Genomic DNA, 17,374 nt, shown 5'->3' with positions numbered 1-17,374 from the left:
CTACAGTAATCATAACAGTTTGGTACCAATCTAAGAATAGAAATATAGGTAAATGGAATAGAGTTGACAGTCAAGAAATAAACCCTCACATATTATGGTCAACTGATTTTCAATAAGGGTGCCAAGACCATCCATGGAAGAAGAGTCTTTTCAACAAATGTGCTGGAACAACTGGATGTCCACATGCAAAAAAAGTAAATTTGGATTCCTCCCTCACACCACACACAAAATTAACTCAAAATGTACCACAGATTTAAATGTAAGAGCTAAAACTATAAAACTCTTAGAAGAAAATATAGGAGTACATTTTCATGACCTTGGGTAGGACAAAATCTTCTTACATATGACACAAGGAACAACAACAACAAAAATGGACTTCACCAAAATGAAAAGTTTTTGTTCTCTAAAGGATACCATGAGAGCAAGAGCAAACCCACGGAATGAGAGAAAATATTTACAAATCATCTGTCTGATAAGGGACTTGTATCAAGCATATATAAAGAACGCTTACAACTCAATAAAAAGACAAGTCATCCAATTAAAATACGAGCAAGGACTTTAATAGACATTTTTCCAAAGAAGATATATACAAATGGCCAATGAACACATGAAAGATGCTCAACACTACTGGCCATCAGGGAATTGTAAATCAAAACCACACCTACTAGGATGGCAATAATCAAAAAGACAGATAACAAATGTCAGCAAAGACATGGAGGAATTGGAACCCTGTGACACTGCAAATAGGAGTACTAAGCGGTGCGGCTACTTTGGAAAACAAAGCTTAAGGTTAAACGGTTACCTTAAAAGTTGTCAGATAGTTACCACATGACCCAGCAATCCCACTCAATAGAATGCTAATTTTTTTCCCCCAGAGATGGAGTCTTGCTGTGTCTCCCAGGCTGGAGTGCAGTGGTGTGATCTTGGCTCACTGCAACCTCCGTCTCCAGGGTCTAAGTGATTCTCCTGCCTCAGCCTTCCCAGTAGCTGGGACTACAGACATGCACCACCACGCCTGGCTAATTTTTGTATTTTTAGTAGAGATGGGGTTTCACCATGTTGGCCAGGCTGGTCTCGAACTCCTGACCTCAAGTGATCCACCCACCTCAGCCACCCAAAGTGCTAGGATTACAAGGCTTGAGCCACTGCACCCGGCCAAAAAAATTTTTTTTTCCAAAAAGTCTTCATAGTCAAACCAAGCAGTTCAGCCACAGTCCCTTAATCTTGAAGACAAATGTATTTTCTTTTTATTCACCTTCAGGTTTTCATATAGATTACACAAGAAAGCTCAGGCTGAGAAGAAAATCTGTTTCAAGGACAGTGTTGATTAATGGGCTGCCTCAGTTTTACAAGTTAATGGTCTACACCTGGTGAACATGTCACTCCCTTTTGGGACGTCCTATGGCAGGAAAACTGAGAGGTGGCTCTGTCTGTGCTGTGTGACAGCCACAGAGCCACTGCTGCTGCAGCGAGCCTCCTCCTCCCCGCGGGCCCCTGTGCCTCCTGCTGCACCTGGGCACCACCTCGCTCCGCTTTTCCACACACAGCGGGAGGCCTTGCCTCATGGGTGCTGAGATCAGGTGCGGCAGCTCGCTTATTCTAGGCTTCACACCTGAAGTTTAGGGCTATTTGATCCTTTCCCTTCATGGGAGAGGAGAGTGGGAGCTGAGATTTTATGATGAAAACCAAATAATGACAAGCTTCATTTGCCCATTTGCAGGCGTACTATTTAAAGGTTAAATATTTCTTATATGCAAGTTTCAAATATCACTCAGTTTACACAAATGGCTAGTTCTACATATTCATTCTGGATGTTTTTCCTAAGGGAAGGTTTGGCCACACTGGCTGACGCCCTCGTGGCAGCTGCTCTCTGCACTGAGAGGGGCAGCCAGGGAGCCCAGCGCAGTGAGGGGCATCTATTCACCAAGGCGCCAGGGCCTGGCTCCCCATCAGAACCGGGGAGTTACAGTGAGTGGCACATTGAATCCACATCTCCGCAGTGGATCCCGGGCTCTGCCTGCAGGCCGCTCCCCGCCTCACAGCTGGAGCCCAGCAGGCTGGCCCCAGGGCCACCCTGCACCCACTCACCTGCCACTTGTTCTTCCGCCAGGTGCTCCAGGGGCAGCCGGATGGAGTCGTGTTCCACCAAGGAAGTAATGAAATGGGGCTTGGCCCCCTCCACTGGACTGTGATGCTCACCCGCGTGTCCCTTTGAGGTCTGGTTTGCGTGGAAATGTTTCACCACAGAATGGATTACTAAATTATTTGACTGCAGAGATACAGCAAAAAAAGCATTTACAAAAACTGTGCTGAGGTAAGGGTTAGAGCAACAATTTCTGTTACTTAATTTCTTTTGTGGCTAATATCAAAAAAGCTTCAAAGAAATTCAGCTTCCTGAGTTGGACCTTTTGAAAGATTTGGGGTTTTCCAACATTCAAAAACTTGAGATTCATTTCCAGTCAATCATGTCTATTTTATTGTTAAGCAATATTATTAATTTTTAAGAATTTATATAAATGTATTGGTATAAGTGCAGTTTTGTTATATGCATAGAATATTATGAATTTTTAAATTTTATAAATCTGCCATAAAGAGTATTTTGTCCAGCCACTCACTACTGGTGGGAGTATAAATTGGTACAACCTCTACTGTGGGCCATTTGTCACATCTACCAAATGAGCCCCGTGACCCAGCAAGTCCAGTTCTTGGACTTTTTCCTACAGCTACACTCACAGTGAAACCAAATAGTGTGTATAAAGGTTATTTATTAACATTAAGTGCAGCACTGTTTCTTACAGCAAAACCTTGGAAAGCCCTTAAATATCTATCAATTAGGGATTAAAAGGAATGATTCCAGGGCAAAAATGATGGGGAAACCTTTATGGAAATAACAATGCAAAGCAGGTTACTTTACATATTACATTACGAAAATCCTATTAGCTACCTGAAATTTACTTAAAGGATATATACTAATTATCTCGAGCTAGTATGCAATATAGCAAGACCACACATTACTCTTTCTTTCTTTCTGAGACAGGGTCTCACTCTCTTGCCCAGGATGGGGTGCAGCAGCGTGATCATAGCTCACTGCAGCCTTGAATTCCTGGGTTCAAATGATTCTCCCACCTCAGCTTCCCTACTAGCTGGGACTACAGGTGTCACCACCACACCCAGCTAATTTTTTTTTCTTTGTAGATATGGACTCTCCCTATGTTGCCCAGGCAGGTCTCAAACTCCTAGGTTCAACCAACTCTCCTGCCTTGGCCTCCCAAAGTACTGGGATTACAGGCACAAGCCACCACACCTGGCCTACTCTTTCTTTAAATGAAAATGTAGCAAAAGGGAATCACTTTCTGTGTATTTTATTATAACTTGCAGCTAAAAGAACGTGAGCGTGTTCAGAAGCTTTACCTCAGTGCCCCCGGAAGTGAAGATTATATCTTGAGGTTTCCCCCCTATCATCTTCGCGAGGCTTTCCCGGGCTGCATTTATAATATCCTTGGCCTTTCTTCCTTGAGGGACCAAAAAGGAAATTCGTTAACATTGCTTCACCAAGCCCTATCAACGTTTCTAAAAGGACAACCAAATACAAAGGAGTAAGAGGTCTGCGTGGGCCGTTCTAAGAAAAACCTGCCCCCTTAATGTGAGCACAGCAAAACACTACAACCTAGACACAACCTGGCAAAGGGGCGGCCGTGAGACAGCAGCGAACCAGTGACCAAACTGAGAGTTATTAACTCCATGAGACCCAGAAACAAGTACGGGAGGTTGGCTAAGAACCTGGACGTCCCACAAGATGTGGCTTTCTTCTTACCAGTTGCTGCGGGGGGAAGCTGTGGCCATCTGCCTTGCTTCCCATTCAACAAGAGTGGAGAATGAAAGGATGGAATGAGTTGCAAACAACAAAAATAAGCAAAAACAGAACTCATGACTCCTCAACACAAAGTCCAGTGCCATGTCTCATTCTGCATGTCGCCCACGGTGTACCTGGGCTGCGAAGGTTACTGTCTCAGGGACACACCTGCTTTCAAACAGGGCTATGCATCCGGCCATCACCCAGTTTCACTGGCTAGAAGGAAAACACAGGAACCATGCTTGCTGGGGCAAAGAAAGTAAGGCTCTGGCATAGGAATTCTGAAAGTTTCAGTGACCATCCTTACTGTACACACCAGGAGTCCCCAAACTTTTTTGACCATTCAGTCTTGTTTAAAAAAAAAAAAAAAATTGAACAGGCACCACTAAAACATATACTATTACAAAACATCATAAAAAAGAGAAACATAAAAAGCTGAGGTAAAATAAATACACAAAGTAATTCTGCCGCTCCTTAACGCTACTGTATAGATGTCAGTTTTAGTGGCAGTTTCCTAAACACCTAAGGCCTATGGTGTTTAGGAAAACTCCAGCATTTTACTTGGTGACACTAAAAGTTACCGTAATAAACTGTCACCCTCACTCTCAGCCTTCCCTCTCTCAGTGATAATGGTTTGGCTGTGTCCCCACCCAAATCTCATCTTGAACTGTAGCTCCCATAATTCCCACGTGTCATCAGAGGGGCCCGGGGGGAGGTAACTGAATCACGGCGGCAGGTCTTTCCCATGCTGTTCTCATGACAGTCATTAAGTCTCAGGAAATCTGATGGTTTTATGAAGGGGAGCTCCCCTGCACACGCCCTCTTGTCTGCTGCCATGTAAGGTGTGACTTTGCTCCTCTTTCGCCTTCCTCCATGATTGTGAGGCCTCCCCAGCCATGAGAAACTGTGAGTCCATTAACCCTCTTTCCTTTATAAATTACCGAGTCTCAGGTAGGTCTTTATTAGCAGCATGAGAACAGACTAATACACTGAGGAAATGGCAACTCCATCCCTCAGCAGCCCAGGGCAAAAGCACAGGCTCTTTCTCTTTTCTTTCCCCACCAATTAATCCACCAGCAAATGCTGTAGGCTCTGTGTTCAAAAGACGTTCCGAACCTGACTCCGCCTCTCCACTGCCCAGCCACCAACCAAGCCAAGGCCACTGCTGTGATGTTCTCCTAGCAGGCCCCCACCAGGGTCCGTTCTCCACATAGTGGACAGGGTAATGCCTCAAAAACCCAAACACATTTTGGGCACTGTGCTTCTTCCCTCCCCAGCAAGGTGCTGAGTACACAGCTGATGCTTAGTCAGTCAGTGCCGCTTACGTCAGCGGTTTCCAAAACCCCAAGGCCCTCTCACGAGCTCCACAAAGTCAAAACTGTTTTCATGATGATACTAAGAGATCAGCTGCCTTGTTCACGCTCCTTTTCTCACAGGTATACAGTGAAGCTTCCAGAGGCTTCCGTCGCTATGACGATGTAGTGACTTCAGTGGGCTGGACGGGGAGGTCTGAGCACTGGCTATCTTCCAGCAACAGGCTGTAAAGAGACCTCCACACGCACAACAGGGCCACGCTCACAAGGTTTCTTCTGTTTTGCCGAAGATAGTTTATTTTTCACAAACATTCATGAACGCTGAGCTTATTTTCAGGTTTTTTTTTTTTTTTTTTTTTTTTTTGCTATTATAAGCAAGACTGTGATAACTATCTTAGGTATGTAAAATCTTTCCCCACATCCTCAACATTTTCCTTAAAATAAATTTCCCTCTTCTTCGTCGGCAAAGCCTGAGTCCTGTCATCTCGCCTTCCTCCCATACAGCATGAGCTTCACCACTCGCTCCACCTTCTCTACCAACTACCGGTCCCTGGGCTCTGTCCAGGCGCCCAGCTACGGTGCCTGGCCGGTCAGCAGCGTGGCCAGTGTCTATGCAGGCGCCGGGGGTTCTGGTTCCTGGATCTCCGTGTCCCGCTCCACCAGCTTCCGGGGCGGCATGGGGTCCAGGGGCCTGGCCTCAGGGATGGCCGGGGGTCTGGCAGGAATGGGAGGCATCCAGAACGAGAAGGAGACCATGCAAAGCCTGAACGACCGCCTGGCCTCTTACCTGGACAGAGTGAGGAGCCTGGAGACCGAGAACCGGAGGCTGGAGAGCAAAATCCAGGAGCACTTGGAGAAGGGACCCCAGGTCAGAGACTGGAGCCATTACTTCAAGATCATCGAGGACCTGAGGGCTCAGATCTTCGCAAATACTGTGGACAATGCCCGCATCGTTCTGCAGATTGACAATGCCTGTCTTGCTGCTGATGACTTTAGAGTCAAGTATGAGACAGAGCTGGCCATGTGCCAGTCTGTGGAGAATGACATCCATGGGCTCCGCAAGGTCACTGATGACACCAATGTCACTCGACTGCAGCTGGAGACAGAGATCGAGGCTCTTGAGGAGGAGCTGCTCTTCATGAAGAAGAACCATGAAGAGGAAGTAAAAGGCCTACAAGCCCAGATTGCCAGCTCTGGGTTGACCGTGGAGGTAGATGCCCCCAAATCTCAGGACCTCGCCAAGATCATGGCAGACATCCGGGCCCAATATGATGAGCTGGCTCGGAAGAACCGAGAGGAGCTAGACAAGTACTGGTCTCAGCAGATTGAGGAGAGCACCACAGTGGTCACCACACAGTCCGCCGAGGTTGGAGCTGCTGAGATGATGCTCACAGAGCTGAGACGTACATTCCAGTCCTTGGAGATCGACCTGGACTCCATGAGAAATCTGAAGGCCAGCTTGGAGAACAGCCTGAGGGAGGTGGAGGCCCGCTACGCCCTACAGATGGAGCAGCTCAATGGGATCCTGCTGCACCTGGAGTCAGAGTTGGCACAGACCCGGGCAGAGGGACAGCGACAGGCCCAGGAGTATGAGGCCCTGCTGAACATCAAGGTCAAGCTGGAAGCTGAGATCGCCACCTACCGCCGCCTGCTGGAAGATGGCGAGGAATTCAATCTTGGTGATGCCTTGGACAGCAGCAACTCCACGCAAACCATCCAAAAGACCACCACCCGCCGGATAGTGGATGGCAAAGTGGTGTCTGAGACCAACGACACCAAAGTTCTGAGGCATTAAGCCAGCAGAAGCAGGGTACCCTTTGGGGAGCAGAAGGCCAATAAAAAGTTCAGAGTTCAAAAATAAAAATAAAAATAAAAATAAATTTCCCTCAAAGACTTTAGATAATAATATTTAGGCCGGGCGTGGTGGCTCACATCTGTAATCCCAGCACTGTGGGAGGCCGAGGTGGGTGGATCACGAGGTCAGGAGTTCAAGACTAGCCTGGCCAATATGGTGAAACCCCGTCTCTACTAAAAATACAAAAATTAGCCGGGCATGGTGGTGCGCGCCTCTAGTCCCAGCTACTTGGGAGGCTGAGGCAGAAGAATCGCTTGAACCCAGGAGGCGGACGTTGCAGTGACCTGAGACCTGAGATAGTGCCACTGCACTCCAGCCTGGGTGAGAGCGAGACTCAGTCTCAAAATAATAATAATAATACTTAAATATTATTAAATAATGTTTAAATAATAATACTGTGAAAATAATTAAACCACTCTATAAATTGATTTTTTTTCTTTTGCATTTCTATCTGAGTAGCAACAGAAAGTAAACTGCAACACTTCTGAGTTTATGGTTCTTAATTTGTGGAAACAAAGGCTGTCAAGGAAACCTAAAAGCCACTGCCAGGCTTCATTCAGGTCCAGAACATGATTTCTCCGTGAGAGCGATTCCCAGACTTTTTCATGAGACAATGCCTGTCATCGGCATTTAGTTATTCTCCGTATTTTCAAGTTTAATATGTCAGAAAGTTCAATTTTACTAAAGGAGAGACTGGATACAAGGCAATGTGCAGAAGATTAGCCAGAATAGACCAACAAATAAGCCAACAAATAAGTTAATGAATGACTAGTATCTAAGCTGAGGGCTTTGTTATTAAGTTGCTGTGAAACTTAACAGCAACTGAATATGAGAACATATTAAACCTGTAAAGTTGTACACAAGTGTTACTAAACCATATGGCCTGGCAATATTCTGTTTGAAGTTATTTTAGTTCATCATAATCCACAGTTAACATAGTTTATCTTAATTATCCCTAATAAACATTAAATAAGAAAGGTAAGACTTGAGTTTGCTCATCTATCTGAAAAACAGAATGTAACTCTGCCATATAACTGACTTGAAGCAAATTATTCTCCAAAACCTCCAATTTAATGCTCTACATTACAATAACAATAAATTGGAAACATATAAGAATATTTATAACTAATTAATGAAAAAGTAATTTTCATTTTTAAAAAGGACCAGGATTGTACGTTATCCTGATGACCTAAAAGACATATTTTGCGAATTCTGTAAGGATTGACTGAGCTAGATCTGTGCAGTGCTCAACAGGCACTGACAGCCACTGCAAGGAACTCTCAGTGGACACCTTTCTCATCTGGGAAAGGGTGACAGGACAGCATGTTAAAGATTAAACATTAAAGGTTTAAGACTACAGTAGCAGCAAGGCTCAGCTTACAAATTGGGACTTCTCAGAAAAGAAACAATCAAAAATTACAGCTAAAGATTTGCAGCTAACAGAAATCTATTCAAAACAAAGCCACACATGTGGGTGTGCAGTTTCTCTAAGGGCGTCCCATCCCCATTATCTCCCATCTGTGAACATGTGCATCTTCTAGAATTACCTGCTGGATACAGGCTGCTGGGATTGCCCCAGGCTTCCCACATGGCCTCGGTCATGGCCTGGATAACTTCTGGCTCCAGAGGAGTGGTTGCATTATAGTCCATATAAACTTTCCTGAAGGAAAGAAAGCAAAGACACCCCTTAAGGAAAAGGAGACAGCACATGGGAAATACGGCTGCTCTGTGTCTATCCCATCAGCAGGAGCAAATAACGTCAAGGGCACGGCGGTCTCCTGCATAAGCACTGCAGACACCCACAAGCTGCACTTGGGAATATCCAGGATCTGCACTACTTGTGGAAAACGTATGCACAATTTCTAATCATCTAGTTTTTGCCAATTTCTTTTATAATTGATAGGACTTGGATTTCCATTTAGGTTTTCAAAATTTCTTTCTAGCAAGGCACAGTGGATCATGCCTGTAGTCCCAGCCACGGGGGAGGCTGAGGCGGAATGAACTCTTCAGGCCAGAAGTTTGAGGCTGCAGTGAGCTATGATGGCGCCTATGAATAGCCACTGCACTCCAGCCTGGGCAACACAGCCAGATCCTGCCTCTAATAACAAACACTCTTTCTACCCCTTGGTAGGATTAACAGTCTGTTGGGCCCAGATTACCCATCTGACAGCTATAAAGGGCAGATCGCTGGCCTCTTTCTTATGGAAGGAGGGGAACAGCTGCATATTCCCAAGGGAACTTTCCTGTCTGCTGTTTTAACTTCATCAGAGTTTCGCCTTATTTCCCCATACCCGTTTTTGCGATGGCCTGTGGGGTTCGTGGTGACCTGGGCTTCTCCCTGGGGCAGGTGAACTTTGGCCCCAGACCTTGCACTTTCCGTTTCTTTGCCCAGAAAAACTACATGCCCTGCCTCCACCTTACTTTTTTAGATCTTTGTTCCAACTTAGTCCTCTTGTGACCCCCTGCCCCGCAGCTCTGTTTAAAACTACAGCTGGCTGGGCACAGTGGCTCATGCCTATAATCCTAGCACTTTGGGAGGTCAAGGCAGGTGGATCACTTGAGGTTAGGAGTTTGAGACCAGCCTGGCCAACATGGTGAAACTCCATCTCTACTAAAAATGCAAAAATTAGCCCTACTAGGGAGGCTGGGGCAGGAAAATCGCTTGAACCTGGGAGGTGGAGGTTGCTGTGAGCCGAGATCACGCCACTGCCTGGGCAACGGAGTGAGACTCTGTCTCAAACAAACAAACAAACCCACAAAACTGCAGCCACCTATGTCCCTCCCTCCCCAGCCTCCAGGTCCCATTCTCTCCTTCCTTTCCAGGCAGCAGCAGCATGTGACACACTAGACTTGTTCCCTTACTGTCCACCTTCATAGACTGACAGAAGTATGGCTCCACGGGCACAGGGGCTCTGTTTTCCTCACTGCCCTGTCACCAATGTGGAAGCCCATGGGTGCCACACAGCAGGGGCCTGATTTTTATAAGATGACAAAATAAATGCCACAGAAAGTACAGATTCCCTGAAAGATCCCTCACTAAGTAAAATTTATCTGTATATGTTTTTACTAATATCCAAAATCTTTGAAAGCCTTTAGAAACATGTGTAGTAGTCCTGCCTGATATTAATTTACCTAGTTTTAAAATAAACAGCGCTTACACCAATCCACATGAAACCCCAGATACAATGACTAACTACGGCTGTTAGGACACAAAGTGTGGACAGAATGTGCATTAGTTGTAATGAAGCATCTTTTCTGTTCAAAATCACTCAATAGTCTGGGCGCTGTGGCTTGTGCCTGTAATCCCAGCACTTTGGGAGGCCAAGGCGAGCCGATCACCTGAGGTCAGGAGTTCAAGGTCAGCCTGGCCAACATGGCAAAACCCCATCTCTACTAAAAATACAATAAAATTAGCCAGACGTGGTGGCACATGCCTGTAATCCCAGCTACTTAGGACGCTGAGACAGGAGAATCACTTGAACCCGGGCAGTGGATGTTGCAGTAAGCCGAGACTGCGCCTCTGCACTCCATCCTGGGTGACAGAGTGAGACTCCATCTCAATTAAAAAAAAAAAAAAATCACTCAATAGGTACAAGGCTTTGACAAGTTTGACTTGCCATCCTTTACCACTCTGGTACTAGTATTAATGTCAGGCCTCTGAGCCCAAGCTAAACCATCATATCCCCAGTGACCTGCATGGATACATCCAGACTGCCTGAAGCAACTGAAGATCCATAGAAGTGAAAATAGTCTTAACTGATGACATTCCACCATTGTGATTTGTTTCTACCCCACCCTAACTGATCAATGTTCTTTATAATCTCCCCCACCCTTAAGAAGTTTCTTTGTAATTCTCCCCACCCTTGAGAACTTTGTGAGATCCAACCCTCGCCCCCAAAACATTGCTCTTAACTCCACCCCCTATCCCAAAACCTATAAGAACTCATGATAGGCCGGGCGCGGTGGCTCAAGCCTGTAATCCCAGCACTTTGGGAGGCCGAGGCGGGTGGATCATGAGGTCAGGAGATCGAGACCATCCTGGCTAACACGATGAAACCCCGTCTCTACTAAAAAATACAAAAAACTAGCCGGGCGAGGTGGCGGGCGCCTGTAGTCCCAGCTACTCCGGAGGCTGAGGCAGGAGAATGGCGTAAACCCGGGAGACGGAGCTTGCAGTGAGCTGAGATCCGGCCACTGCACTCCAGCCTGGGTGACAGAGCGAGACTCCGTCTCAAAAAAAAAAAAAAAAAAAAAAAAGAACTCATGATAATCCCACCACCCTTGCTGACTCCTTTTTCAGACTCAGCCCACCTGCACCCAGGTGAAATAAACAGCCTTGTTGCTCACACAAAGCCTTTTTGGTGGTCTCCTCACACAGACCCGTGAGACATTAATAGTCCCAGGAAACCCCCAGCCCGGCTTGACTTTGCATTTGTCCTTAAATCTGTTTCTCTTTCCTATAAATAAGCATCCAAAGGACCTTAGTCTAGCTAGTGTTTGTTGGGTGACTATAGCTCTTCAATCTGCTGCCGGGCTGAACAAATCTATGGCTTGAATTTCAGATTAATACTTTACACATTCCTTTGCTTCATTATTTGCTGCTTCCTTAAAATGCTATCAGTATTGGATGAGCAGGCTCAACTTTATTAGTTTCTTAACCAAAAACTAAAAAGTCTTGGGAATCTCGCTCCACTGATTCCATAGGGGATATTTTCCCAGATCCCTTCACTTTGTTCCAACCAAAGTAGAATGCCAAATGTGTGTGCTTTAGGCCTGGACCCCTCATATTCTAAGCATGGGCAGCGAAAGAGCTCACAAAAAGGAAAAAGAGGGGTCTGGAAAAGAAGACACACAGGCCGGCTGCGGTGGCTCACGCCTGTAATCTCAGCACTTTGGGAGGCCGAGACGGGCGGATCACGAGGTCAGGAGATCAAGACCATCCTGGCTAACACGGTGAAACTCTGTCTCTACTAAAAAATGCCAAAAATTAGCCGGGCGTGGTGGCGGGCGCCTGTAGTCGCAGCTACTCGGGAGGCTGAGGCAGGAGAATGGCTGAACCCGGGAGGCGGAGCTTGCAGTGAGCCGAGATCGCGCCACTGCACTCCAGCCTGGGCAACAGGGCAAGACTCCGTCTCAAAAAAAAAAAAAAAAAAAAGAGAGAGAGAGAAGACACACAGACCGGAAAATGCATACCCCTGCCTCCCGCCCTTCTCGGACTTAACAAGTGTGGACACCACGTGCTCCGGGTCTCCGCGCTTCTCAGCGGTGGCCATCCCCAGTTTCCTGCAGCTGGGCCAGTAGCCTGGGAGAATCCTTAATTCCCTTTCACCTGTCCCGGTGCAACAGCTTCCTACCAATGCATCCGTTTCTGGGGGCACACCACATCTCCCTCCTAGACGGTTACAAGATCCCCAACTGGCTTCCCGGCTCCCTCCCGTCCCAGGCCTACCCGCGCTCCTACTTTCTAGGAAACAGCCAGAAGGACTCCTTCAAAACACTTAAATTGCATCGCTCCGTGATCAACCTCCGAGGCCCCATAAGGCTCCGAATGAACCCCTAAGTTCTTCCCGGGTCAGGGGCTCCGCCGGGTCACCTCCGACAAGTCCCCTGCCCTTCGCATCTGCTGTGCCCTCTTCCTGGCAGGCTCTGCTACCCCAGAACCTGTAGACCTCACCCCTGGAAGTCACTCGAGTTTCGGCCCGAAAGTCACCTCTCCGTGGCCCCTTCCCGGGCCACAGCTCGCACCTGCCCCTCCTCGAAGCTCGCATCCCTGACTTACACCGACCTCGAGGACATCCCCGCGCGGGACGCCCCACGCGAGAGCGGCCACAGGCCGGCAGCGCCCTCCGTCCTCCCGCGCGGGGCACGCCGGCCGCCTCCCCGGCCCTCCCCTGACGGCGCGCACCTCTCCGGCGAGTTGTGTTTGCCGCAGCCGCTGGGCTGACTCGCCGCGGGTGCGGGCACATCCCTCCCCGGCGCCACTGCCGCCTCCATCCCAGCCCCACGGCTACCGGGGCTCCAGCCTTCTTCCCGCGGAGCGCTACAAGTCCCGAGCGCTGGGCAGGAGGCGGGGCCGCGACGCCCAGACGCGCCCGGATTGGCTGAGCGAAGCGCCCCCAGCCAATCCGCCCGCTTCACGAGGCCCCAGCGCGCCCAGTGGGAGGCGGGGCTGCGCGGGGGTCAGGTAAAGGATTGGGGCGGGGCCTAGCGCGTCACAGAGCTTCCCGGGAACTTGGCGCAAATCCCCTCAACTTCACTTCCGGGAGAGCCTCGTGACCTTCGCTCTCTGGGGCTGGGCCGCCTTCGGGCTGCGGCCGGCTAGTCGGCGTAAGAGCAGGCTAGGCCGGAGCTGGACCTGAGAAGCCGAGGCGGCTGTGCTGTCTTGCGCGTGCCCCCCTCTGGCTGCATGCGCGTGGAACCGAGCGCTCCGGGAGAGCCGGGGCCGCGTGGCCTTGTTCGCCGCGACCACTCGAGGGGAAGTGCCGGGACCACGGCGGCAGGGGCAGGGCCCCGAGGGTCTCCCGCAGGCCGCCCTGGTCAGCGATGAGCAGGTCCCCTGGACCTGCGCGTCCGTAGTCGGAGCGGCTCCATAGGGGACGTGGATGTCGTGAAGTTGGAGTCACGCGTCGAGGAAGGGGATCTGGAGTAGAGGATGGGAGGGCATTGAAAAAATAGGGCGAGAAATGAGGGACTCTAAGTGGGCGTGGAAACGCAGAAAAGATTAATTCAAGATCTGTTTAGGCCGTTAAATAGGAATTGGGGCATGAGGGACAGGAAGGAAGCAAGGATTAGCCAAGTGACTGGAAAGATGTTAGGGCCTTTATCTGGGGTAAGAGGGAACACGGGAGGGGGAAAGATGATGGGTTGAGCTTTGGACATGTTGAGTTGTCTGTGAGACAGTCACAAGTGTAAACATCCACCATTCAGATGTCCCACCAACCGTTAAGAAAAGTCAGTTGTGAAAGTGGTAAAAAGGAGCAAAAATCCCTGAACTCTCACGAAGCCATCCTACTATCCCTTGGTTTTTTTTTTGTTGTTGTTGTTTTTGTTGTTGTTTTGGCATAATAGTGTGTCTGACTTTAATTGAGCCTTAAACTATGCCAGGCAGTGTTCTAAGTATTTTTCATGTGTTCACTAATTTAATATGGATGATTAACCCAGTCCGGTAGGTATCTTGTATATGAGGAATCCAAGGCACAGAAAGGCATCTTGCCCAAGTTCACAGGAGTAGTGGTGGAGCCAAAATTCGATTTCAAGCATGCTTTGCCAAGAGGTTGAATTTTAATTGGCTTTTCAGGGGCGTTCTCTATTTTATATCCTGTTGGGGTCCAGAATAACTTGACTTTTCCAGCACAGCAGATCTGCACATTTCTGGACTCGTTCTCTCTCATTCTTCCCTATAAACGCAGCTCATTTCTTGCAAATGCAGCCAATAGCAAAGGGCCCACCAACATTTAAGAAGCAAATGGATGCACAGGAGCATGAGAACAGTCAAAAGAAGAGGAAAGGAAAGTGAATTGGGAAGGAATGTCAAAGAAGCCAAGAAGACAGATAATAGTGTCAAGTGTGACTGAGAGGCAATCCGAAGTCTACTGTGCATAACAATTAGGAGGCACCAATAAACTAGCGAAGAAGCCTCAGTTGTCGGAGAGGCGTGGAAGTTAGAATGCAAAGATGGGATATGAAAAAATGAAGAATGCACTCAACTCTTAAAATGGTTGAGAAAGGAGGAATTAAAACGGCGTATGAGATTACAGGCAAGCTGGGCGCAGTGGTTCACGCCTGTAATCCTAGCACTTTGAGAGGCCGAGGTGGGTGGATCACCTAAGGTCAGGGGTTCGAGACCAGCCTGGCCAACATGGCAAAACTCTATCTCTACTAAAAATACAAAAATTAGCCCGGTGTGGTGGTGCATGCTTGTAATCCCAGCTACTCGGGAGGCTGAGGCAGGAGAATCACTTGAACCCAGGAGGTGGAGGTTACACACTGGAACTGAAACCATGCCACTGCACTCCAGCCTGGGAGACAGAGTGAGACTCCGTCTCAAAAAAAAAAAAAAAGAAAAAGAAAAAGATTAAGAGCAAATAGAGACTGAACATGTTCATAGGGTAAAGGGAGGTAGCTAACAGGCCATGCCAGAAAGAGGAGCCAAAGTCCTGGAGGAGACGATAGGGGATGAAGTTAAGAGCAAAGATAGCTAGGGAAGTTGATAGGTATGGGGAGAGTTCATTCTCTAAATCTGTTTGGAAGGCCATAAGGATAGAAGCCTAAGGACAACGGACAAGGTGATGATTCATCCCAAGCACTCCTTGGGCCACCTAGGCAGAAATAAGGTTTGTGTTTCCAGGTGGACATAGTGAGTGTAGTGGTGGAGTCAGACAAGATAGTGTCCAACATGGAATGCTGATACCCAGAAAGAATTGAGTACAAACATACAGAAGCCTAGGTGTTGAGATAGCCCAGCTGAAAACAGTGTAGGGTGCAACATGCAGCAGCAGCTACCACCATTCCAAGTGTACTGGTCACACACGCAACAGATGACCTACCAAGATGTCTCTAATAGAAACGCAATTGCCCCATAGTGGCCAGACATTTGAGGAATGCCATCTGCATGAAGATAGCACATGCACCAAATAGAATTCTCAGCTAAGGGAAAAAGTTAATAGAGCTATCAGAGTAAGTCTCCAATACAGCAAGATCTTGAGACAAATGGGTATTTTATTAAAAAAAAAAAAAAGGCAGTCATGAAACAACAGTGAAAAGAGATACTGGACATTAATAATCGAAGTTTAAAAAACAGAGTTGTCAGGGGTTGGGGGAGGAAAGGATGCATAGGCAGAGAACAGAATTTTTAGGGCAATGAACTATTTTGTATACTATAATGGTGGATACATGTAATATATTTGTCAAAATTCACAGAAGCTACAACACCAATAATGAATCCTAATATAAACTATGGACTATAGGTGATGATCTGTTAATGAAGGTTAATCACTTATTAACAAAAAATACCACAGTGGATGTTGATAGTGGAGGAGGTTGTGTGTGTGCACAGGCAGGGGATATATGGTAACTCCTCAATTTTCAAGTGAACCTAAAATTCCTCTAAAAAAAAAAATTTTTTTTTTCAGAATCCCCCAACAGATGGGTTGAAGAGCAGAATAGGCATAGCTGAGGAGTGAATTCGTGAACTGGTCCTAGGAATTCTCTGATTATTGCTCAAAAGGATAGAGATGGAAAATATGAAATAAAATCGTCCATTGAATACGGTGATTCTCAGGCAGGGGTGATTTTTCCTTCCAGGGGTCCTTTGGTCGTATCTGGAGACAATTTAGGTTGCCATAACGGGAGCTGTGGTGCTTCTGGGCTGTAGTGAGTAGGGGCTATTTATACTACTGAGCATCCCCACAATAAATTATTAGCCCCAAAGTGTCATCAGTGCCAAAGGGGAGAAACCCTGATGTGGTTCCACGTTTCCATTTGGTATCATTTCTTCTGCCAGAGGACTTTGTATTGCTAGTCTGCTGGTATGCTTCCTTCAGCTTTTGTACACACGAAAACTCGTTATTTTGCCTTCATATTTAATATGTTCCTTAGATCTAGAATCCTGGCTTGAGTTTTTTTCTTTCAGCATTTTAGAGTTACTTTAATATTTTCTTGCTTGTGTTGTCTGCACGAGACATCTGTTGTCACCCCTATCTTTGTTCCTCTCTATGTTGTCTCTTTATTTCCTTCCTGCTTGCTTTGAATATTTTGCTCTGGCCAGGCACAGTGGCTCATGCCTGTACTCCCAGCACTTAGGGAGGCAGAGGTGGGAGGACAGATTGAGCCCATGAGTTCCAGACCTGCCTGGGCAATATAGCGAGATCCCGTTCTTCACAAACAATTTTAAAAAGTATTTAAAATATTTTGCTCTGTCACTGGTTTTGAGCAGTTTCACTATGAGACTTCATTATGGTGTGGCGTTCTTCATGCTCTCGTGCTCTGGGTTTGTTTACCTTTCTAGATCCATTGGATTAGAGTGCTTATCAATTTGGACAATTTTTCTTTTGAAATATTTTTCTCCCCTGCTTCTTTGGCGATTCACAATTAGGAGTTATCTCACAGCTCATGAAGTTCTCATGGCGGGAGAGGTTCCCACTTTTTTCCTTTATTTTGGATTGTCTTTGTTGCTCTGTCTTGAAGTCCATGTTTCTTTTGCAACATATAACCTGCTGTTAAAGTCATCCAGTGTCTTTCTCTATTTGATTTTTTTTTTTTTTAAAGATGGAGTCTCTCTCTGTCGCTCAGGCTGGAGTGCAGTGGCGCGATGTTGGCTCACTGCAACTTCCGCCTCCCGGGTTCAAGTGATTC

At 47.1% G+C, this 17,374-nt stretch overlaps 1 protein-coding gene, 1 long non-coding RNA gene and 1 pseudogene across 5 annotated transcripts in view; 2 read left to right on the top strand and 1 right to left on the bottom strand.

Moving 5' to 3' along the window:
• The window catches only part of SCLY (selenocysteine lyase), a 40,783-nt gene extending 27,604 nt beyond the window's left edge, over nucleotides 1-13,179 (bottom strand). For 2 of the 3 annotated variants that reach the window (XM_009183452.3, XM_017947126.3), the window contains exons 1-4: nucleotides 12,927-13,179; nucleotides 8,569-8,681; nucleotides 3,412-3,512; nucleotides 2,089-2,269 (exon numbers count right to left, since the gene is read on the bottom strand). In XM_009183452.3, coding sequence (XP_009181716.2) covers nucleotides 2,089-2,269; nucleotides 3,412-3,512; nucleotides 8,569-8,681; nucleotides 12,927-13,015 — 484 coding nt within the window. In that variant the 5' untranslated portion in view covers nucleotides 13,016-13,179. Of the gene's footprint in view, nucleotides 1-2,088; nucleotides 2,270-3,411; nucleotides 3,513-8,568; nucleotides 8,682-12,926 lie in introns of those variants that run through there. The other variant, XM_021924202.1, reaches the window with a different exon arrangement.
• LOC100997031 lies at nucleotides 5,633-7,024 on the top strand (annotated as a pseudogene). Its single transcript, XR_635928.4, has one exon. The product of XR_635928.4 is annotated as a keratin, type I cytoskeletal 18 pseudogene (transcript).
• Nucleotides 13,180-13,355: 176 nt separating the features above from the next.
• Nucleotides 13,356-16,840, top strand: LOC103876627. The gene is made up of 3 exons (XR_635927.4): nucleotides 13,356-13,850; nucleotides 14,431-14,832; nucleotides 16,153-16,840. It is a non-coding gene; the product is annotated as an uncharacterized LOC103876627 (long non-coding RNA).
• Nucleotides 16,841-17,374: the final 534 nt, after the last annotated feature.

This window comes from Papio anubis, chromosome 10, assembly GCF_008728515.1.
Source record: "Papio anubis isolate 15944 chromosome 10, Panubis1.0, whole genome shotgun sequence".
NCBI lineage: Eukaryota > Metazoa > Chordata > Mammalia > Primates > Cercopithecidae > Papio > Papio anubis.
The sequence above is the reverse complement of the archived record's forward strand: the minus strand, read 5'-3'. Positions and strand labels throughout refer to the sequence as shown.